The 24,880-nt window shown below is 36.5% G+C and overlaps 1 protein-coding gene across 4 annotated transcripts in view; it reads right to left on the bottom strand.

Moving 5' to 3' along the window:
• pard3aa (par-3 family cell polarity regulator alpha, a) overlaps window positions 1-22,550 on the bottom strand; it is a 708,633-nt gene extending 686,083 nt beyond the window's left edge. For all 4 annotated transcript variants that reach the window (XM_056450319.1, XM_056450321.1, XM_056450320.1 and 1 more), the window contains exon 1: window positions 22,226-22,550. In XM_056450319.1, coding sequence (XP_056306294.1) covers window positions 22,226-22,345 — 120 coding nt within the window. In that variant the 5' untranslated portion in view covers window positions 22,346-22,550. The remainder of the gene's footprint in view (window positions 1-22,225) is intronic.
• Window positions 22,551-24,880: the final 2,330 nt, after the last annotated feature.

Below are 24,880 nucleotides of genomic sequence, written 5' to 3'. Positions count from 1 at the left end.
TCAAAGCTAAACTAAACTAAACCCAAAACAAAAAGATAAAGATAAAACCAAACTTACTGTAAAACAAAACAAACAAAAATACAAACACAAAGCAAAATAAATAAAAACTAAACAAAACTAAACAAAAACTAAAAACAAAACAACACAACACACAAAACAAGTCAAAGCTAAACTAAACTAAACCCAAAACAAAAAGATAAAGATAAAACCAAACTTACTGTAAAACAAAACAAACAAAAATACAAACACAAAGCAAAATAAATAAAAACTAAACAAAACTAAACAAAAACTAAAAACAAACAACACAACACACAAAACAAGTCAAAGCTAAACTAAACTAAACCCAAAACAAAAACATAAAGATAAAACCAAACTTAAAACAAAACACAAAACCAAACACAAAGCAAAATAAATAAAAACTAAACAAAACTAAACACAAAACTAAAAACAAAACAACACAACACACAAAACAAGTCAAAGCTAAACTAAACTAAACCCAAAACAAAAACATAAAGAAAAAACCAAACTTAAAACAAAACAAAAAACCAAACACAAAGCAAAATAAATAAAAACTAAACAAAACTAAAACAAAACTAAAAACAAAACAAGTCAAAACTAAACTAAACATAAAACAAAATAAAAACTAAACAAAAAAATCAACAAAAAATCAAAACAAAATTAAATATAGAAAAATAGCTAAATAAATAGCTAAACTAACAAAAACACAAGTCAAAACTAAACAAAACCCGAAACAAAATAAAAAACTAAACAAAAAAACTCAACAAAAATCAAAACAAAATAAAATAATATAAAAATAGCTAAATAAATAAGCTAAACTAAAACTAAACATTTCTTTTTATCATGAATTCCCCATGAATCTCCACCAACACTATTACTGTCAGCAGCAGCACACTGTCAGCCAGAGCAACAGAAACGGTGTAAATGGAGATCTGCTGTAAATCTCTTCTGGGTAAAAGGTGGTGGTTTTCCTGCTCCAGCACCATCAGTCAGCAGAGCAGGAATGTGTCCGTCTGACGAGTGGAAAAGCAGATTTGTGGCCTCGGATGAATGTGGAAAGAACAGACTGTAATAAAAGTCATCAAGAACGGCCCACGCTGCACAGCTCATCCCAAACCGATGGCACTCCGTGAGCATTAGCCGTCTTTTCTTCTTCATGCTTCCTGAATCTCCTGATGATTCACTGCTGAAGACCGGCGTTACTGACACTCTCAGTAGGATTAATCTGTCCTCATGTTTCCAACCAACTATTTTTAGTGCATTAGAAAAACGCATAATGGAAATGCCAAGAGTTGCAAACATTTTAAAATGCGCACAAAAAACTAAGCGCTAATAGCTGTGAATAAATGCATTTAAATTAACTGGAGGAGTTTGCATGTTCTCCTCGTGTTGGTGTGGGTTTCTTCAGGGTGCTCCGGTTTCCCCCACAGTCCAAACACATGCGCTTTAGGTGAATTGGGTAAGCTAAATTGTCCGTAGTGTATGTGTGTGAATGAGTGTGTATTGATGTTTCCTACTAATGGGTTGCAGCTGGAAGGGCATCCGCTGTGTAAAACATATGCTGGATAAGTTGGCGGTTCATTCCGCTGTGGCGGCCCCAGATTAATAAAGGGAATATGCTGTCTTCATTAGTTTCATAAACACTGATTTCCTTACATCTTGAAAAGAAAAAAGATAAAGCCTCTCCAGTCTTAAGGAAGGAATAGCTCTTCACCTTTTACCTGCCCAATCTTCTCAATGGCAACAAAAAAAGAGGGAAATCCCTCGAGGCTGCTGATTGGCTGCTGTTCCCGCCAAAAATGCGCCACATTCTTGTTCGTCAGACTTTGCTTAAACTCTTGAAAATGACGCTCATCGATCTGCGTCACTGAAGGCCACATTGCAGCTTCACAGAGAGAGAGAGAGAGAGAGAGAGAGAGAGAGAGAGAGAGAGAGAGACAGAGAGAGAGAGAGAGACAGAGAGAGACAGAGAGAGAGAGAGAGAGAGAGAGAGAGAGAGAGAGAGAGAGAGAGAGAGAGAGAGAGAGAGATAGAGAGAGAGAAGAGACAGAGACAGAGACAGAGACAGAGAGAGAGAGAGACCGAGAGAGAGAGAGAGAGAGAGAGAGAGAGAGAGAGAGAGAGAGAGAGAGAGAGAGAGAGAGAGAGAGAGAGAGAGAGAGAGAGAGAGCTGTGTTTGTGTGAAACTCCAACAATGAGCCGCTCAGTCAAACACTCAGAGAATCAATAACATACAGAACTTCCTCAGTCTGATGAATGAGTCAACACTGACTCGTGATTTACTTCACCCTGGTACAAAACCATAACACTGTCAGAAGTGTGGTATCGGCTGGATTATTCTGCTGGGTCTGTTGTTAAAAGACAAGTCTGTGTTGAAGCAGAAATCATATCAAAAATAAAGAGATTATTCAGGAGGATTACACACATGGGCTAAACGGTAATCTCCATAAACAAATCCTCAATAAAGCAAATAATCTATGCAGCTTTGGCAGAGTGTGTAAATCCTTCACCTCTGCGGTTGACATATGCGGAGCGGAACATCAGGCTAATCGGAGGAGCTGATCATCGGGTTATTAAGAACAACAGTTATCATTAATCTGCAGGGATCAGGAGATGCTTTGGCGCTTTCCTTGAGCACAGACGGGAAAGAATTTAGCTTCATTTGTTGAAAATGTTATTATGCTGCAAGAGAGAAAATGTAATTGAATAGAAAACTAAACAAAAATAGCAAAAAATAAATAAAGGAAATGAAAAAATAATTGCAAAAAGGAACAAAAACAAATACAGGTATGACAAAGTAAAAATAATAGAGAAGGCAACAAAATCTAAATAAATCAGGGGGGAAATGGAAAAACAAACAAACCATCAAAAAGAAACCATTTTATAAAACAGCAAATAAAATAAACAAAACCCAAACAAACCGACAAAACAGCAAGAGACAAAAACAATATTAAGAGAAAACTAAACAAAAACAAGCAAGCAACAACAACAACAACAAAAATCAAGCAGAAAAAAAACATGACAAAATAAAAAATACAAAAGTCAACAAAAGCAAATAAATAAATAAATAAATAAATAAATAAATAAGGAAAAAAATGGAAAAACAAACAAACTATCCAAAAAAAAAACTAATTAAAAAAACAACAATAAAAAAATAAAACCCAAACAAACCAACAAAACAACCAGAAACAAACACAAAATGAACAGACAACTAAACAAAATAAAAATCAAACAGAAAACAACAAAAATGAACAAAAAACAAACATGACAAAATAAAAAATGCAGAAGTGAACGCAAAAGAAGTAAAAGCAAAAAAAATTAAATAAAATAAAAAGAACAACAAAAAACCCTAATCTGACAGAACCATCAAAACCTTCTTACAACAGCACATATAAAACTATAACAAGAGACAAAAGACAAAAAAACTAAATGAATAGAAAACTAAACAAACGTAGGCAAGCAATAGCAAAAAAAAAAAAAAATAAATAAAAAATTAAAAATCAAACAGAAAAGGAACAAAAACAAACACGACAAAATAAAAAAATGCAAAAGTCAACGAAAAAAAATCTGTAAACTATTTTATGAGAAATAAATAAAAAAACTAAATGAAAAAGCAAATAAAAAATAAAACCTAAACAAACAAAAAAACAAGAGACAAAACATAATTAATAGTAAACAAAACTAAACAAAAGCTAAAGAAAAACAGAAAATATGACAAAATAAAACAAAAATACAAAACGCAACTTTAATAAAATAATTAAGAAAAAAGGAAAAACAAACAAACCATCAAATAAAATTAACAACAGCAAATCAAAAATAAAAACAACAACAAGACAAACACTAAAAGAATAGAAAACTAAACAAAAATAAGATAACATCTAACAAAAATAAAACCTAAAACTAAAAAAAACAACAAGAGACAAACATGACAAAATAAATCAAGAAAACAACAAATTCAAATCAAACAAAAAAAACAAGCAAACAAAACTTCAAAGACAAAAACAACCAAAACAAAAACTATGAAGAAACAAAATCCAACAGACAGAATGAAAAACGAAAAACCCACAACAAACAGACCAAATCAAAGCGCTCAAACCCAATTCATTCATTTACCTTCGGCTGATTCGCTTATTTATCAGGGGTCGCCACAGCGGAATGAACCACCAACTATTCCGGCATATGGTTTATGTAGGCCTTTCAGTTCATCAATTCATATATATATGAATTATAGCTCATGTGTTTGGACTGTGGGGGAAACCGGAGGAAACCCATGGCAACACGTGGAGAACATGCACACAGAACTCCACACAGAAATGCCAACTGACGCAGCTGGGACTTGAACCAGCGACCTTCTTGCTGTGAGGCCACAGTGTAACCACTGAGCCACCCTCAAACTGAATAAAAAATATATATAAATAAATAAATAATGACCATGAAAGTATACATTGCACATACGGTAAACAGTGAGTGACCCATTTAAGGTCATTCCTAAAATATCCTGCAGTCAACAGTTTATCAAACACTCAGCGTGACGAAACGCTGAAAAAGCGTGCAGCTGTGTGTGTCGCTTGTGTTCTGCATGAGGAATAACATCAGAAGCTGATCTCAACTCATGTAAACCAGCAACATGAGCGTAATAGGAGCATTTCTGGATGCAGACGGGCTTATATGCATGTGTTCAGTACGATGTCTGTCATCCCAAGATTTTGACATGAGTGTTTAAAATGCCTTACGGTTATGTAATTACTCTGGATGCACGAACACTGTGGTCTGATTGATACTGTCTGTACTTGTGGCTTCCTCCAGCAGCAGTTCTGCTCATATCTGCTGATTATGGCTTATGCTGGTATTTAATTATGGCTTTATAATTCTTTGCGTATATGCAAATGGTATCAGGGAATTCAGCCATTATTTGCTGTATATTGTGGAATTGAGAAAATGTTGCATGAACATATGGACTTTGCAAGAATAAGACAAAATTAAAAGTATGTGAGCAGTGTTGGGTAAGTTACAACATTACTAATTACAATAAGTAATTACATTGTTGAAATTATATTTAATTTACTTTTCTAATTACTGTGTCAAAAAAGCTATTTAATTACTCATTAATAAATCTAATAACTTGTCTCAATATGTCATAAAATCCCTATAAATCTCAGTACTGTTTTGCTTTGTTATATCAGAAAGACAACAGACCATGTTTAGGAAAATGGAAACAGTGGTGTAAAATAAAAGCATTGGAAAATTAAACTAAACTAAAAAAATAAAAAATAATAAATAAAATAAAATAAAATAAAATAAAATAAAATAAAATAAAATAAAATAAAATAAAATAAAATAAAATAAAATAAAATAAAATAAAAGACTCTGGGGCAATAAAATAAAATAAAAGACTCTGGGGCAATAAAATAAAATAAAATAAAATAAAATAAAATAAAATAAAATAAAATAAAATAAAATAAAATAAAATAAAATAAAATAAAATAAAATAAAATAAAATAAAAGACTCTGGGGCAATAAAATAAAATAAAATAAAATAAAATAAAATAAAATAAAATAAAATAAAATAAAATAAATAAAATAAAAGACTCTGGGCAATAAATAAAATAAAATAAAATAAAATAAATAAAATAAATAAATAAAATAAAATAAATAAATAAAATAAAATAAAAGACTCTGGGGCAATAAAATAAATAAAATAAATAAAATAAAATAAAATAAAAGACTCTGGGGCAATAAAAAAAAATAAAATAAAATAAAATAAAATAAAATAAAATAAAATAAAATAAAAGACTCTGGGCAATAAAATAAAATAAAATAAAATAAAATAAAATAAAATAAAATAAAAGACTCTGGGGCAATAAAATAAAATAAAAGACTCTGGGGCAATAAAATAAAATAAAATAAAATAAAATACTCTGGGGCAATAAAATAAAATAAAATAAAAGACTCTGGGGCAATAAAATAAAATAAAAGACTCTGGGGCAATAAAATAAAATAAAATAAAATAAAATAAAATAAAATAAAATAAAATAAAATAAAATAAAATAAAATAAAATAAAATAAAATAAAATAAAATAAAATAAAATAAAATAAAATAAAAGACTCTGGGGCAATAAAATAAAATAAAATTAAATAAAATAAAATAAAATAAAAGACTCTGGGGCAATAAAATAAAATAAAAGACTCTGGGGCAATAAAATAAAATAAAATAAAATAAAATAAAATAAAATAAAATAAAATAAAATAAAATAAAATAAAATAAAATAAAATAAAATAAAATAAAATAAAATAAAAGACTCTGGGGCAATAAAATAAAATAAAATTAAATAAAATAAAATAAAATAAAATACTCTGGGGCAATAAAATAAAATAAAATAAAAGACTCTGGGGCAATAAAATAAAATAAAAGACTCTGGGGCAATAAAATAAAATAAAATAAAATAAAATAAAATAAAATAAAATAAAATAAAATAAAATAAATAAAATAAAATAAAATAAAATAAAATAAAATAAAAGACTCTGGGGCAATAAAATAAAATAAAATAAAATAAAATAAAAATGTTAGAGCGCTCCAGCACAATTGAGCCTTCGAAACTAAATGACGACTCAACAGTGTCACTGATAAAGTGAATAACTCTGTGTTTTTCAGACTAGTTTCATGCTCGAACAGAAACTGAACACACTAAAGGAAGATGAAAGAGCCAAAATCATAATGGGACCTCTTTAAATTTAATTGTATTTTCTTTTCACAATTGTACACACACCCAACAAAAACAATACACCGTGAACCCTCTGTGAAAAACTTATACACTCCAAAAAAAATCTTTGACGACTTGGGTTGTCATAACCAAGTGGTAGGTCAAATACATAAAAATGTTTAGCTGCTTGTTCAATATACATATTTAAAATGAGCTAAAAACGACACAATTCTTGAGATTGTTTTAGGGACAACTTAATTTTTTTATGTTCAGTCCTCTTAAATTTGTTACCTAATCGATTTGTGTCTGGATAACATGAATGAGTTGTGTGGAACCCTACATTTTTTTACAGTGTATGGACAAACCCAACATTTCCAGTTCAACTGAAGGGGGTTCATATAGATTCACATACACTACCTGACAAAAGTCTTGTCATTGATTGCAAGAGCAACAAATAATAACTTGACTACCAGTTGATCATTTGGAAAAGTGGCAGGAGGTAGGTTTTTCCCATGAATCATCTGTTGAACTGCATCCCAATCAACACAAATACTGCAAAGAAGGTCAAGGTGCTCCAGGATTGGCCAGCCCAGTCACCAGATATGAACATTATTGAGCATGTCTGGGGTAAGATGGAGGAGGAGGCATTGAAGATGAATCCAAAGAGTCTTGATGAACTCTGGGAGTCCTGCAAGAACGCTTTCTTTGCCATTCCAGATGACTTTATTAATAAGTGATTAGAGTCATTGCAGAGATGTATGGATGCAGTCCTCCAAGCTCATGATAGAGTCAGACACAATATATATGTGTTTGGACTCTGGGGGAAACCGGAGCACCCAGAGGAAGCCACACGCCAACATGGGGAGAACATGCGAACTCCACATAGCTTGGGACTCAAACCAATGACCTTTCCTAGCACTGGGTTGTGACTGGAAGAGCATCCACTGCGTAAAACATATGTTGGAATAGTTGGCGGTTCATTCCTCTGTGGTAAATATGGAACTAAACCGAAGGAAAATGAAAGAATAAATAATTTCATGCTTATCTTTTGGGTCAAAATGGCCTTGAATGCTTTGAGAATTAAAAGAAATAGGAGTGTTGTTAGTCTAAACCATTATAGTGAAACCCTATACTGGATGCTTTGAAATAAACCGAGTAACTGACTGATCTTTAATTCCCCATAACAATTATATTCTGTCATCATTTATTCATCCTCACAGTATTCCAGACACATTAGTCTGTATTTCTACCAATAGAGAACAAAAGCAGAACTCTACTGTATGCTGTGTGATTTATAGTAGTGAATGACATGTCTGAATGTCTCTCTATTGGCAGCAGATTAACCTTCACTGAGATCAAGTAAATCTCTCCTTGAATGTCTGGAGCGTTCATATATATATAAAGAGCTGAATTCCTGCTGTCTGCTCTGCTTGTATGGACAGATGACTGAACAATACTGTAACTCTCAGACATCACACCCTTCTTCTACAGCGCTGAAAGACTGAGATAAACCATAAACACTTACAGATGGCTATGAGACTATAAGACCCTTTTCACAAGACTGTTGTGATGCTTTTAACAGTCATCAGCATCTTAAATCCTTAAAAAAAACGTATGAACATTTATAAAACAGTTCTGTCTGGTTGCTGAATCTGATTGGCTGATAGTCGTGTGATATTCTCCAATAACAGCACTTGTACAGCCTCTTGACCCTTCTGTGTTACTCCGCCCAGATAGAGTGGCAGCAGATCAATAGACTCACTACAGTTTGACAAATATTGGAGCTGTTGGACAACATAATGTACTTTTGAGGGATTATTAGTCAAGAATGTAGTGGTTTAGATTGCAAATATGCAGTTTATTTATAAGGATAGTGCCTATTTTTAATATTTATAATTTTGGAGCTTCAGCACGTCATCGGCTATCAGCCTGTCATACTGAGCGGAGCAAAGACGGTTGATGTTTCCCCACAAGATGGCGTCAGAGACTGCATAATAAGCCCTAATTGGAGAAAAGCAATGCTTTCTACAGCTGAACAAATCAAATTCAGTATAGAAAATGTACAAACAATAGCAAAGAAATATATATATACAAGTAAGCAAATCAGCTAAGTGGAGGTCAGATTACACTAGATTGTATCAGTGCGGTACCAAGTGAAATCCCCATAGGGATTTTTTATAATACCACATTACACCTTTAGTTTCACTTTCACTACAATGCAGTTTGGTTACATTTTATATGACTTATTTTTTATATAATTATCATATTCAACAGATGTATTTGCATTGAAAAACTCAAGTACCTTCGATGACATACAGAAAATTCCACCAGTCAGAATCACAGATAGCAAACTGTGCCAATATGTACTTTAGCTCCGCCTACTACTCCTTTGCAACTCTCACATGGTTGCCCCCTGAAGCTAAGCAGGGCAGTGCCTGGATGGGAGATCACATGGACATCCCTAGATGTTATTATCAGTATGTTAGTGTTTGTTTGTTTTTAAGATTTATTTTTGGCCTTTTTGCCTTTGTTAGATAGGACAGAATTGAGACAAGAAGCGAAATTCGAGAGAGAGAGAGAGAGAGAGAGAGAGAGAGAGAGAGAGAGAGAGAGAGAGAGAGAGAGAGAGAGGGGGGGGGGGGCAGGGCAGGGAAATGTCCTCAATATCCTAACTGGGATTCGAACATGATGCCCTGACATGCTACTGCACCATATGTCAGCGCACTAACCACAAGGCTATTGCACCGACTGTATGTTAGTTTTAAGGATATCTATAATCTAGTGTGCTCCAAAACACTTACGTAGATCTTTTAGAAGATAATTATGTAAAGCTTTTAGTTTGTCACTTCCACCTAAATGGATCAACAATTTTTTTCACGTCACCTCATACATCAGTCTCTCATCAAATCATCTGACCAATCAGATGCACTCTAGTATCTGACAGGCCCCGCCCACTTCATATCATTAGCTTTTCATTTGATGCACTTGAGCTCAACTATTCTCTCTGGGAGAGCGGTGATAAAACAAAATGCTATTGGCTGTTTTTTCTTTAAGGGGAGGGGCTACAATATGTCCCGCCCTCTCTTCATGTTATAGTTTACGTCAAACATCGAATCAAAGAAGTACATTTCAAAGCACAGGGGCTTTAAATGATTGGTTTTATCTCTTGTTTTTACTTTGTCGCTCGCAATGCATCATGGGATTGTAGTTCTTTCCCTTACTACAGCCAAATTAAATAAAAAGGCTACAATAACTGCAGAAAACAACATAAAATTAATAATAAAACATACAACAGACTAACAAAGTCCACTTTAGTCTGACTTCTGGTCTGGACACGTTCAGTTGTACAAATGTAACGACACAAACCAATAAAACTTTTTCACCGTCATGATCTCACACACTTGTTTAACGTGAGTGTGTGTGTGTGAAGTCCTCCTTGAAGACAGATCAAAGTTTTCAATCCGGTTATTAGTCATTCCACGTAATAAACAGCAGCTCTTATGATAAGCATACCGTGTCCTCCCTCATACACGCTCATACAAGCAGAGCCAGCTCCTGATGGTGTGTTCAGCAGAATTTCACAATCACAACAAATACAGCGGCTGCAAAATGCCTTTGGATGCGAACATAACTCACACTTGAAAATGTCACCGCACGTCCACTGAGATCCAGATATCAAAGCAAGAAAAAAACGTGTGGGTGTGTTTTAGTCAGTGTATGAGAGAGTGTGTGTTATAGTGTGCAATTATGTGTGTTAGTATGTGTGTGTTTTAGAGTGTGTTAACGTATAAGTGAGTTTATGTGTGTGTGTACATGTGTTTTTGTGACATATCAGGACACAAATCTGTATAATGACAGAAGTATGACACTGGTATTACAAAAAGGAGGTGAAATAAGAGGACATTGGTGACGTCCTCATTTCACAAAGAGCTTGTAAATCCTACAGGATGAGCTTAATCAGAGAGTAAAGCTGCACACTGTCTCCTGTGATGGGTGGGTTTAGGGGTAAGGTGGGGTGAGGGCAATACAAGATACGGTTTGGACAGTATAAAATGGATGGAAACCTATGTAATGTACCCACTTTTCACAAAAACAAATGTGTGTGTGTGTGTGTGTGTGTGTTTAACAGGGGTTGAATGACTATAGGGCAACGCAGTGGCGCAGTAGGTAGTGCTGTCGCCTCACAGCAAGGTTGCTGGTTCGAGCCTCAGCTGGGTCAGTTGGCATTTCTGTGTGGAGTTTGCATGTTCTCCCAGCGCTCGCGTGGGTTTCCTCCGGGTGCTTCGGTTTCCCGGGTTTCCTCTGGGTGCTTCGGTTTCCCCCACAATCCAAAGATATGCCATACAGGTGAATTGGGTAGGCTAAATTGTCCATAATGTATGAGTGTGAGTGAGTGTGTATGGATGTTTTCCAGAGATGGGTTGCGGCTGGAAGGGCATCCGCTGCGTAAAACAAATTCTGGATAAGTTGGCGGTTCATTCCGCTGTGGCGACCCCTGATTAATAAAGGGACTGAGCCAAAAAGAAAATGAATGAATGACTTTAGATTTTGTGAAGTCGACTTTTATGTCGATGTCGACTAGTCGCTGGTGATGTCATCAATAAAACAGAAGATGCATATGTTTTGCAACACGTCACAATTCACGATTTATTTGCAGGAAATACATATACACATGCTCAGGGCTGGAGTGGGACTTCTTTTCAGCCCTGGAGTTTTAAGCTCTAGACCGGCCCACCTCAGTTCACGACTGACTATATTAAAATGACAACATTTCCAATTCAGTCTCTAATGACACTGTCACGTCTTTTTCAAGGACACAGCTGCTTTAGAACTTCAAATGTTTTTCATAAATATGAGAACATTAAAGGGCACCTAGGTTAGCCCTTTTTTCAGATTTAATATTTAGTCTTTTGTGTCTCCAGAATGTGTCTGTAAAGTTTGAGCTCAAAACACCCATCAGATTATTGATTATACCTTTTATAAGATTCTAGTTTATATATTTCTACACTGGGTGGCGGTTTTGCTGTACTGCACCTTTAAGGCTACTCCTCCCCGGTTACCGGTTTCTACGTGCCTTTCAGCGTGCCCTTAATCTCCTCCCTCGGCTGCATCAGACAACAGACAGACTTAAAGGAAGCAGATCTCACGTAGCGTTTGTGAGAAATACAACAGTTTAATACAACTTTACCAATGAGTATTTGATGCATTTGTTGTGTTAAGATGGGTCAACTTAATGATGAGCCACACACAATGTCCATGCCCACACACAGATAAACACACACACACACAGACAGCGCGCTCGTTTAGCTTTGCACTCTTTTTGCACGCATATGTGACAGGATACAGGTTAATCTCCACTGCTGTATGGATATCTCTTATATTAATATACAAAATAAACCTGATTTAACGTCCACAAACCGGGATTGAAGCGTCTTCCTTTATAATTGTTCTGACACGCGGCTGTGCTGATGAAGTGAATCTAAAGTGAATCGCTGTAATTCATTACACACATGCTCTGTTTTAAAACTCACTCTTGATCACATTTGATGATCCTAGCAAACTGAACAGATCTTTTATTCCTGGTTGCTTTGCGCTCGTCCTCTCTTGTTGATATGATTATACACGTGACTACCAGGACATGCTAATACGCAGCTGTCAATCAATTCGGTGGGCGGGGGGGACCGCTCTCCTACGTAAAGTTGCGGTCGATCTGAAAACCGCTCCAATTGATCCACCGTTTTTATGTTGTTAAATTGAAAAAAAAGCACTGGGTGTGTTTATATCAGCCCAATATGACGGTCTATACACCATACATGCATATATGTCTGTCCAAACAGCTTGAAAAGTAGATTTTTCACCATAGGTGCCCTTTAAAGGGTAGCTAAATCTCCAACACTATTCTTTAAAACATGTCCTTTCCTGCAATATCGGATTATATATTCTGTGCAAAATTCTTTAGAGATATCCAGTACTTTGTAACGGTGGTCACACAAAAAATAAAATATGTACACCTACACAAGTAACCCAAACAGTAATACATGTATATATAACAAAAGATAAATTGGTGAGGTTCGAACTCCGATTGACGGCGTTGAAGCGCAATGTGCGGACCACTGGACCACAATGACGATGTATTAACTACAGTATTACTACCTATTTCTATTACTTTCTATCTTAATCTTTTTGTCCCCTTTTCAGATTTCTGATCAAGTTATGTCAGATTTATTAATGTAGTAAATCATCTGATTTTCATTAAGCAGGTGTATATATGTAATATTCATTAATATTAATTATTCAAATTCTTATATTCACCAAGCTGCTGTTTGGTGTCGAATGATGGTTACATCATCACTAATCTGCAGGCTGCATTTTGCTCACGGGGCTGTGAGAAAATAAAGAAAAAGAGCAGAGCTGCTGCAAAATAATGAATAAAAAGAGTGAGGCTATGGTCAAATAAATACATAAATGACAAAAGTGCGACTGCTGAGAGTGCCAGCAGCTATGGACACCAGCCCTCGTGGCCAAAAAAATTGACCGGCCCACCGGGAATTTTCCCAGCCCTCCTGATTAGCCAATCCGGGCCTGCAGATGCTGTTTGACAACTCATAACTATAACTATGAATAATCCGGTGGCAGTTTCATTTAGTGAACCACCTTAATGTGTGAAGCTCTCATGTAGCTCATCGAAAAACACGTGATGTGTGCAGCACGACTGGTCGACGGCAATCAAAAACTGTCACAGCAGAGCAACCCCTAGTGTTTTAGTGTGTAATTGTACGTGTGTTAGGGCTGCGCCGTGGCACAGTGGGCAGCACGTTCACCTCACAGCAAGAAGGTTGCTGGTTCGAGTCCCGGCTGGGTCAGTTGGCACTTCTGTGTGGAGTTTGCATGTTCTCCCCGTGTTAGTGTGGGTTTCCTCCGGATGCTCCGGTTTCTCCCACAGTCCAAACACATGTGCTATAAGGGAAATTGGTAAGCTAAATTGTCCGTGAGTGTGAATGAGCGTGTAAGGATGTTTCCCAGTGATGGGTTGCAGCTGGAAGGGCATCCAGTGTGTAAAACATGTGCTGGATAAGTTGGTGGTTCATTCAGCTGTGGCGACCCCAGATTAATAAAGGGACTAAGCTGAAAAGAATATGAATGTTTGCGTGGTAATGTGTGTGTGTGCTTATGAGTGCGTGTGTTTAAGTGTGTGTTAGTGTATGAGTCATTTAGCGAGTAATTGTGTGTCCTTGTCAATGTGTGTGCATAATTGTTTGTGTGTTAGTCTCTGTGCTACTGTGCTCGTGAGTGGGTCTCGGTGTATTTATGAGTGTGTGTGTGTGTGAAACGCTGACTTTTCCAGCTCACTCTATCATTGGCAGACAGATCTTCACTACAAAAGGCACAGAAGGATTTCCGATCTGAAGGTCAAAGTTCATCTGCAATTACTCCATTACTGACTTCCAGATGTAAACCCAGCGCATAGTTGTGTGTGTTTAATTACAGCCATGTGCTGTCTGAGCCGTCATGTGTGTTTGTGTGTGTGCATGTGTTAACAGAGGCTCATAAAAACTCACAGCGACACAAATAAATCCAACCTTGAGCGCTCAAGTCACAATCTCAGCTGTTGCTACAGCACCTAGGATTCATCCACAGAGGATCATTCATTCATTTTCCTTCAGCTTAGTCCCTTATTTATCAGGGGTTGCCACAGCGGAATGAACCACCAACTATTCCATTTGTTTTACACAGCGGATACCCTTCCAGCTGCAACCCAGTACTGGGAAACACCCATACACTCTCACATTCACACACACACTGATACACTACGGCCAATTTTGTTTACCCAATTCCCCTATAGCGCATGTGTTTGGACTGTGGGGGAAACCGGAGCACCAACACGGGGAGAACATGCAAACTCCACACAGATATGCCTACTAACCCAGCCGGGACTCGAACAAGCAACCTTCTTGCTGTGAGGCGACACTGCTAACCACTGAGCCACTGTGCCACCCCAGCCTCTTCTTCTACAGTGGATTTAGACTCCAGAGACGCTCAATGGAAAGGCTTCAGACGAGAAGGAAACGTTAGGCCGTCTTGAAGAAAGAAGAAGCCTATTTATTAGCGTTATTGATGAAGAGCTCTAGTTCACATCTCTGGATAGATCACAGCCTAATGCAACCGTCTCAAACTCCCGCTTACACAGCAAAGCGCAGCTCCAGAGCGTCATCCTGAGCCGTGGAGGAAACACAAAGATCTCCGCTGGGAAAACCTGCTCGGGTCTGGATCAATGAGACGCCGCCGTGCTTCTGCTGATTCAGGGTGTGTCTGCTCAACTATATAAGCATGGGTGTGTGTGTGTGTGTGTGTGTGTGTGACGTGTGGTGTTTCTAAGTCTGCAAGGACACTTAAATCAACTCAAGATCCAGAATTTAGGTTTATTTATTTGAATATGTGGATGATGGGTGACAGCGGCTCAGTGATTAGCACTGTGGCCTCACAGCAAGAAGGTTGCTGGTTCGAGTCCCAGTCCAAAACTGGAACAGAGGGAGATCCCTTGTGCTATGATTACAATCGTTTGCATGAAAACTGATGTATAATGAGTTCATGGGAGATCAATTTTAATCCTAGATGGTAATCAGCAGGAACAAACTGGTGCTTACTCAAGGGCTTAAACCAGGGGTGTCCAAACTCGGTCCTGGAGGGCCGGTGTCCTGCAGATTTTAGCTCCAACTTGCTTCAACACACCTGAAAGGATGCTTCTAGACTTCCCAGGAAGAAGCTTGATTAGCTAGGCCAGGTGTGTCTGATTGGAGTTGGAACTAAACTTTGCAGGACACCGGACCTCCAGGACCGAGTCTGGACATCCCTGGCTTAAACCTTTTGAGAGACAACAAATAGAGACAGGCAAAACATTTATTGATAGTGAATTACCATTTGCTGGAAATGTAGGATGTATTTATTTTTAAAGCAATGCATTTCCCAATACTGGGTTGCAGCTGAAAGGGCATCCGCTGTGTAAAACATATGCTGCAATAGTTGGTGGTTCATTCCGCTGTGGTGACCCCATATAAATAAGGGACTAAGGTGAAGGAAATGAATGAATGAATGAAAAGACAATGCAGAGATTCAAGTCAAACTAATTTGTGAAGATCTTCACAGAAAATCAATGGAAACATCTTTTTATAAAGGCACAAATATAATGAGCCGCAGGTTCATCATCAGTTGTTGATGTGCTTTAACCCGTCACAACCTGTGACACTGGCAAGAAAGATGCCATTTTAGACCTGCAGATTAACAGGACTCGGGTCACAATATGTTGACGCCACTAGTCTAATAACGCTGACGAGAAATGCTAAAACTTCTTCCTTTAATTAAAATAAAAAGAGGATAAACATTGTGCTCTATGATGTAAAACATGAAGCAAACTCAAAGTCAGCTACTCAGAAAACATTTTATGACTTATTATTTATCTCTTGAGGGGGAAAAAAACACAGCTCATCTTTTACATATACACTAAAATGCTATTTTCTGTCCTTAAAGGGATAGTTCACACATAAAAAGTAATCTGGGCTAATTTACTTTCCCTTCACTTGTTCCAAATCTGTTTCAGTTTCTTTCCTCTGTTTGAGGAAAGCTGGAAACCTGTAACCATTGACTCCCATAGTATTGGTTTTTCAATGGTTACTGCTTTTCAGCTTTCTTCAAAATGTCTTATTTTGTGTTCAACAGAAGAAAGAAACTTATAAACAATCACGTTTGCTGTTTATTCAAACTATTTGTTCAAAATGAGCCAAAACGGCACAATTCTTGAGTTTTTACTTAACCAGTTTAACTCTAGTGCTATTTGGGGATTTCCGCCTGGATTTCGCCTACCCAAATTTCAAAGCTTCCCAAATCCACATGCAGAGGTGTAAATGCAAAAATGTGGTCTCATTTTAAAGAAAACCCTTTGAATTTCCATAAAACACTATTGAAAGTGTTTAAAATAGCTGTATATGTTGTCTGTGTTATAATAAACACCTAAAAAAAGAGGAGCTTTCTGTATATTTTTTTTATAAACTCACATTTGAAAGTGTACCTTTTAGGTTGTGTGTGGTCTAGCTTGCTGTAATTAATTTCGGTGGTTCCTGCACATGTCTGTAATCATAGGAAAAAAGACAAACGTCTCTACCATAATCTATTCAAAAGTTATTGTATTCCACCTGATGAGAGGTGTTATACAAGCCACAGGGATCGATAATTGTTTTCATATTTCACTATTCTTTTGTTTGATCAAACATAATTCACTGTGTTTGGACCACGTCAGACATATAAAAGGATTACTTATGCACATCACCTCAAAAACAGAGGAGAAATGGCCCTGAAGTGCTCAGCATAAGGTAAGAGATGACAGCTGTCTGTGCTATCTGGAGCTGCTTATTGATCATAAATGTACTGTTTTCACTTCTGTGCCATTGAAACACGGCGATTCATTCGGCAACTATTTGATATGAGAATATAATTCAGTAAAAAGAACGCTAGAACCGTATGAGCACCGGCAAGAGCTTTCATTTGAGCTATAACTTGTACATGTGTCATATATGAACCATATGAAAAATATGAAAAGGAACCAATGTTCAATACCCAGCTCGGGTCTCCAAAATACTGTGTATTTAAGTGTAAATAACTTTTGTACAGTAGCATAAAAACCAAAGTGATGCATATTTTCATGAAAATATAGCTTCTACACTTTCAAACGGTACCACTTAAGGGGGTCTGGTGCAATCCTAGCCCTTTAAATCTTAAAGCGATGACATCACGGACCCGGTACCGGGTGTGCGGAGTTTAACTGGTTAATTGTTTTACATCCAATTCAGTAAATTAAGTCACTTAAATATTTCATGTTGTTCCAACTTAAATCGATTGTGTGAAAGCCAGCATATTCTTTACAGAGAAGGTCAGTGAACCACAGAGTGAATAAACGTTCCCTTTAAAAGATGTCTCGAGTGTATTTGCAAACAAATAAATAAAAAAACAAGAGAGAATCCAGCCAATCAATTCACAAGAATGCATGAAGCCTATTCAAATCTGCGCTCCGTGAAAGAGAAATGCTGGCACTTATTAGAGCTGCTTCACCAAAGTATTGGAGGCCTGCAGAACAGAAGTGCTCGGACGTGATGCCAATGTTAACAGCAGAGTGTTGAGATCTGGGCAGGAATAATAGCACTGATGCCAACTCGAGACACGAAGGAACCTAATGCAACTTTAACAACAATCTCTACATAACTACTGACCAACAAAACACATCTGCTAAATAATTAAACGGCTATTCATCTGGACCACAGACGAGGTGATCTACTGCACTCAAACTTCAGCAGGCCAATACTCTCACCATACATAGTGTCCAACTCTAGCGGCGAAACTTTCTCAAAGCTTCTCAATCACTAAACTAAGACGAAGTTAAACCTTTCTGCTCACAAGCTTGAGCCAAAATCAACACTGCAATGCATTTAAGTTCTTAAGCCGAATCCTGACTCAAGCGGAGTGCAGAAAACAGATCTGATTTAAGATTTTAAAGCCAACACATGCCTAAATACAGTGGTCCCTCACTATAATGCGGTTCACCTTTCATGGCTTTGCAGTTTTGCAGATTTTTTTTTTGTGTGCAATTTGACATGCAAGTTTCAGCAAGGATGCATAAAGGGTCGTAACTGTCCACAGCAAGACCATCGTAAAGGGGGGGGGGGGGGGTCGCACTCGGATGAGCAGCGCCACGCAGTGTCATGCATTTTAGAATTGTAAACATAGCTTTTTATCAGGATACGCACATTGGCAACGCAAGGTGGAGGCTATCTGTGGTGCCCAGCTAAAGCCTGGTTTATACTTCTGCGTCAAGTGATCGGCGTGACTAACGGCGCATTCAACGCGGTGTAGCTGTGCATTTATACCTCCGCGCTGTTTCTGTTTGACCATTTCTGATTGGCCATTGTGTTCACGTGCTCAACAGAAGTGACTGATTGGCTGTAAAGGTCATCGGTTTTCTACTCTTTACTAATGTTTACCAAGTGCAAGCACAAATACACGGACACTGGAGCGTTTCCAAGGTACATCGGTTGGCTGGTCAGTCTATGAGCTAGCATTTTAGCAAGAAATGGTCTTAATACCAAACCTTATACTTTTGACAAACCTACAACAACCACCTTCCAACTCTTTCATACCCAACAACACAGAAAAACGTACATGTGGCTGCAGTTTCTATTTAAAATGAACACTAGGGGGCAGTATGATGACAACTACTTTAGTTCCTTTTTCACACTAATGATATGTACAGGCATATATTATTGATGAATGAAGGATTATATATTCATTGCATAGCATTAGCAAATATTACAACATCTCTATTTTTTTTTTTTTTTTTTGCAAAAAATAAATCAACAAATTAAATAACGCACATATAAAAACAATAATAATAATTATATATATATATATATATATATATATATATATATATATATATATATATATATATATATATATATATATATATATATATATATATAATAAAATTATTAAGTAATTTGTATAAACCCACCCCACCCCTTGGACTAAAGCTTATGCAGTACTGTTGGTGTGACCTTCACCATCTTGGTTTTTAACCTACGCTTTCAAGATAGAGGAGGAGACCAAGTCTTGTCAAATTTTTGACAAGATAAGAAATCTGATCCTTTCCAAATGTGCTAATTCAGTTAATTCTTCCAGCCAAGATCTAAATGTTTGGGATTCTGTTGATTTCCAAAACCTTAGCACCAGCATCTTTGCCACAATAAGGCTGTAAGACAACAGTTGATTTTGAGAATCCTGGAGTGATCTAGTTTTGTCTGAAATTCTGGCGTGGTCAGTTTTCTAGCTCACTTTGCGCAGAAGGGCTGCACAATATTCCGTTTCAGCATCGCTATCACAATTTTAATTTTCAGTTATTTCTTCTGACAGTGAGACGTAAACAATATTTACCTGGTCTGGGACTTTTTTGATATTTGGACTAGAAACAGTAAGTAAGAAAAGCATTTTTTTCTGTACCCCAATACTGTTAGACTCTTTAGAAAACCATCAAACCGTGAAACTGTATTCACATTGCAATAAATAATCGCAGAAAATAAAATATCGCAATATCAGCTTTTTCCAGTATCTTACAGCACTATTGTAGTATTGCATTTGTGCTGCAAGATACTTGAGTTTGGGTCCGATGATGCATACTTCCACAATAGAGATAAAAGCAATGTAAAATCAAGGTAAAACTGTGTGGTCGCAGTGCATTTTTGCCTTACGTTTGTTTTTGAAAACACTTTATGTTGGGATTAGGTCAGTGGTCTGTTCTAGATGATCTATACAACAATCTTCACCTTTCATTGGTTTTTAAGGTGGTTTAACTGGTTGCAAACTATTAATATTCGCTGAATGTAAACAAACAAATTAAGTTGAACATTACCAAATTAAATTTGTTTGTTTAAATTCAGCCCATATAAATTGTGTGCAACCACTTACCTTAAAAAAAAAAAAAAAAATATATATATATATATATATATATATATATATATATATATATATATATATATATATATATATATATATATATATATATATATATATATATATACACACACACACACATATACATTATATATATATACATTATATATATATATATATATATATATATATATATATATATAAATAAACACACACACACACACACACACATATATATATATATATATATATATATATATATATATATATATATATATATATATTTACTCCACACATGCTCTGAACATGTGAGTTTAAAGTTTGCTAGTACCTTGCATACCAGCTAATAATCAGCTAAAAACCTTCTTTAACAGCAGTTAACGATTGTTTTGATCAGCGTAAGGTGGTGAGACTGGGTGTTTGAGCCTAGTAACTGATTAACCGGCTACACGGCTGAATTAAAGAAAGAAATAAGATATGGAAATTTCATCACATTTCCATGTCACATTACTACACTCTAAAAAAAAAGTTGAGTGGTTCTTTGGCTCGATACCATAGAAGAGCTAACTGAATTGCTATATGGAACCTATTATGGTTCTTCAGCAGTTCTTTGGCTAGGTTAAGGTGCTATGCAACACTACATACACTATAAACATCATGCACTAAAATGGTTCCCCTATGAAAACAAGCCACTTTTAGTAATACATAACACCTATATTATGCTATAAAGCACCTTAACCACCCTGCTTGAGAATATTACAGGTTCTTTATAGGTTCTAAGTAGCACTTAAAGTGTTTATAGTGATTATATTTAGCACAGTGTTTCTTTCTTTTTTTTGTGAGTGTAAACCATCATGGAAGATGGTTTCCAATAGAAATACCCCTAAAACCATTACAAACATTCAATTTTAACCATTAAAGCTGGAACATCTGAATGATTTCAAGTGTGTTCTGGGCATGATTTGTTTGCTTTAACATGCCACCAATAGAATAAAAAGAAAACACCGGAATAGAGCCACAGGATGAATACAGTTTCCATTAAAACCAATTAAATTACAAACCCATTTGAAGCCCCTATAATTGTTTCTATTGTGTTTTTCAGCATGCTAATCCTTATTTCCAGGTTTTTCTGACCATCAGATCCCTGTCAATGAACTTTGTGAAAGACTAAAACCTATCCGTCAACTGCTAAGCCAGACAACTAATTATGAATCAAAATGATGCACTTTCTATTGCTTTATATTGCATCATAAAACAGATTAAAGGGTTAGTTTACCCCCCAAAAAAGTACTCACTTTTAACTCACCCCCAAAGGATGTTAAATTAAAATGTACTCACCCCCAAGTGTTTCCAAACCTTCATGAGTTTATTTATTCTCTTGCACACACTAAATAAGATATTTCGAAGAAAGCTGAAAGCATTAAATCATTTACTATCAAACAAATACTATGGAAGTCAATGGTTACAGGTTTTCACCTTTCTTCAAAATATCTCCTTTTATGTTTATCAGCAGAAAGAAAGTCAAACAGAATTGGAACAAGTAAATGGTGAGTAGATGATGACCGAATGTTCATTTTTGAGTGAACTAACCCTTTAACACTGAATAGGCTACATGTGTGTGTATTCAGACTTCAAACTGAGCACACTTCCACAGTCCTGGCCCTCCATCCGAGCCTCTGAAACTTCTTCCAACACTCCCTGTTCCCTCAGAAACGCTATAATGCATGTTAGAGTAACACACACGAGCGGTTATAACACACAAGCTTCTGGATGAGTTCTGAACCCGGACGCACACGCGCTCGTGCCCGAAGTTGCAACAATTCTAACAAACAAGACGCAATGACGCAACAATCACAAATGCAAATCTATAAACAAACATCTCAGTCAAATTCTTCAGGAATACCGACGATATCTTCAGCCCTGCTCTTTCTTTCAATATCTCTTTCTCCAGAAAAAGCGCCATGTTGAGCAGACCTCAGTTGTCACGCTGTTAATAAAACAAACACTTCACTTACCTTGGCGATGGCTTTTTTGTAGCGCATTGTGGCTTGCTGGATAAGATTGTGTATTTTGATATTCCCATCCCCGCAGGGAACGACCACCCTGGTCCTCCCAAAACATACTGTCACTTTCATATTCGCCCGATATTCCCGGAGACTCCTCACAGGGAAGCGCGTGAAGTGTGAACTCTTCGGGACTATTCGGATTCAGAAAGCGACCGCCACATTGTATCCACACAGGTGAAAAACAAGGTAAATCCTCATGTCGAGCTCCTCAGGTAGGTCTGGACCACCTGTTCGGCTTGTGTTTGAGTGAGTGTGCGTGTTCGTCTCGACTGAAGTGACCGTGGGTTGGGCTTCAACACGCTCTTTCTGATCTGACTGCCTGAGACTCACCCTGACTCGTTCTCTCCCACACACACACGTTGACACACACATTGAAACAGATAACTAACTAGTACTCTCGTTTATTGCTTCTGCTTGTTTATATCAGCAGTTACTAGCATAGTATTTTGGCTAAATGATTTATTTACTACCACAGACTCAAAATGCAGGATGAAAAACAAACATTTCTAGTAAATAATATAATATTTTTGAACCACATTATAGTAAAGTTCTTGTATTGATCTGTTTTGGTGATTAAATTTGCTACTAGTGATATAAACAAATGACCCAATACTGTAGTTAGCTATAGAGAATATTATACTAGAATACAGCACTGGCTACTGTAGTAAACACTAAAGTATACTACAGTATTGATTAGTTTATCAGTTCACAAATTTACTATACTAGCCTATATATTATATTATAGTATAGTATAGACCAGGGAAGTCCAAACTCAGTCCGGTGTCCTGGAGAGTTTATCTCCAACCCTAATCAAACACACCTGAATCAGCTAATCAAGGTCTTTCTACAATAGATATATACTACAAACCTCGGGGCAGGTGTGTTGAAGCAAGTTGGAGCTAAACTCAGCAGGACACCGACCCTCCAGGACTGAGTCTGGACACCCCTGGTTTAGACCTTACTATAGTACGGTTCAAAAACATTACAGTAGGCTATATATATATATATATATATATATATATATATATATATATATATATAAAAAAAATAATTATATTTAATCCTTTTGTGTTAGTAAAACTTGAATTAAACTGTTGTGGTAATTCTATAGTTGCTTTTCACCTTATCAAACAGTGTTTCTCAACCACCTTCCTGGGGGACCACAAGCTCTGCACATTTTCCGTGTCTCCTTAACCAAACACACCTGATTCAGATCATCAGCTCATTAGCAGAGACTGAAAGACCTGTATTGGGTGTGACAGGCAAAGGAGACATCCAAAACATGCAGTGCTGGTGGTCCTCCAGGAACGTGGTTGAGAAACACACTAATACTATATATTATAGTATGGTATAGACCCGGGATGTCCAATCCTATTCAAACACACCTGAACCAGCTAATCAAGCTCTTCCTAGATATACTTCCAGGCAAGTGTGTTGAAGCAAGTTGGAGCTAAACTCAGCAGGACATCGAGTTTGGACACCCCTGCTATAGACCACACTATAGTACGGTTTAAAAACATTATAGTAGCCTATATCAAAAATATGATATAAATATACTAATAATTTATAATTAATACTATTGTTTTTTACCATATTATAGTAAAACACTTGAATTTAACTGTGGTGGTGATTCTATATAGTTGCTGTTCACCTTATCAAACAGTGTTTCTTAACCACGTTCCTTAGGGACCACCAGCTCTGCACATTTTCCATGTCTCCTTAACCAAACACATGCGATTGAGATCATCATCTCATTAGCAGAGACTGAAAGACCTGTAATGGGTGTGACAGGCAAAGGAGACATCCAAAACATGCCGTGCTGGTGGTCCTCCAGGAACGTGGTTGAGAAACACATTAATACTATATATTATAGTATGGTATAGACCAGGGGTGTCCAACCCTATTCAAACACACCTGAACCAGCTAATCAAGCTCTTCCTAGATATACTTCCAGGCAAGTGTGTTGAAGCAAGTTGGAGCTAAACTCAGCAGGACATTGAGTTCAGGATTGAGTTCGGACACCCCTGGTGACCTCACTATAGTATGGATCAAAAACATTATAGTAGCCTATATCAAAAATATGATATAAATATACTAATAATTCATAATTAATACTATTGTTTTTGTACCATATTATAGTAAAACACTTGAATTTAACTGTGGTGGTGATTCTATATAGTTGCTATTCACCTTATCAAACAGTGTTTCTCAACCACGTTCCTTGGGGACCACCAGCTCTGCACATTTTCCATGTCTCCTTAACCAAACACATCCAATTCAGATCCTCATCTCATTAGCAGGGACTGAAAGACCTGTAATGGGTGTGACAGGTAAAGGAGACACTCAAAACATGCAGTGCTGGTGGTCCTCCAGAAAAGTGGTTGAGAAGCACACTAATACTATATATTTTAGTATGGTATAGACCAGGAGTGTTCAACCCTATATAAACACACCTGAACCACCTAATCAAGCTCTACCTAGATATACTAGATACTTCCAGGCAAGTGTGTTGAAGCAAGTTGGAGCTAAACTCAGCAGGACATCGAGTTTGGACACCCCTGCTATAGACCACACTATAATACGGTTCAAAAACATTATAGTAGC

Source organism: Danio aesculapii, chromosome 24 (assembly GCF_903798145.1).
Source record: "Danio aesculapii chromosome 24, fDanAes4.1, whole genome shotgun sequence".
Classification (NCBI taxonomy): domain Eukaryota; kingdom Metazoa; phylum Chordata; class Actinopteri; order Cypriniformes; family Danionidae; genus Danio; species Danio aesculapii.
This window is presented reverse-complemented; position numbering and strand designations above follow the sequence as displayed.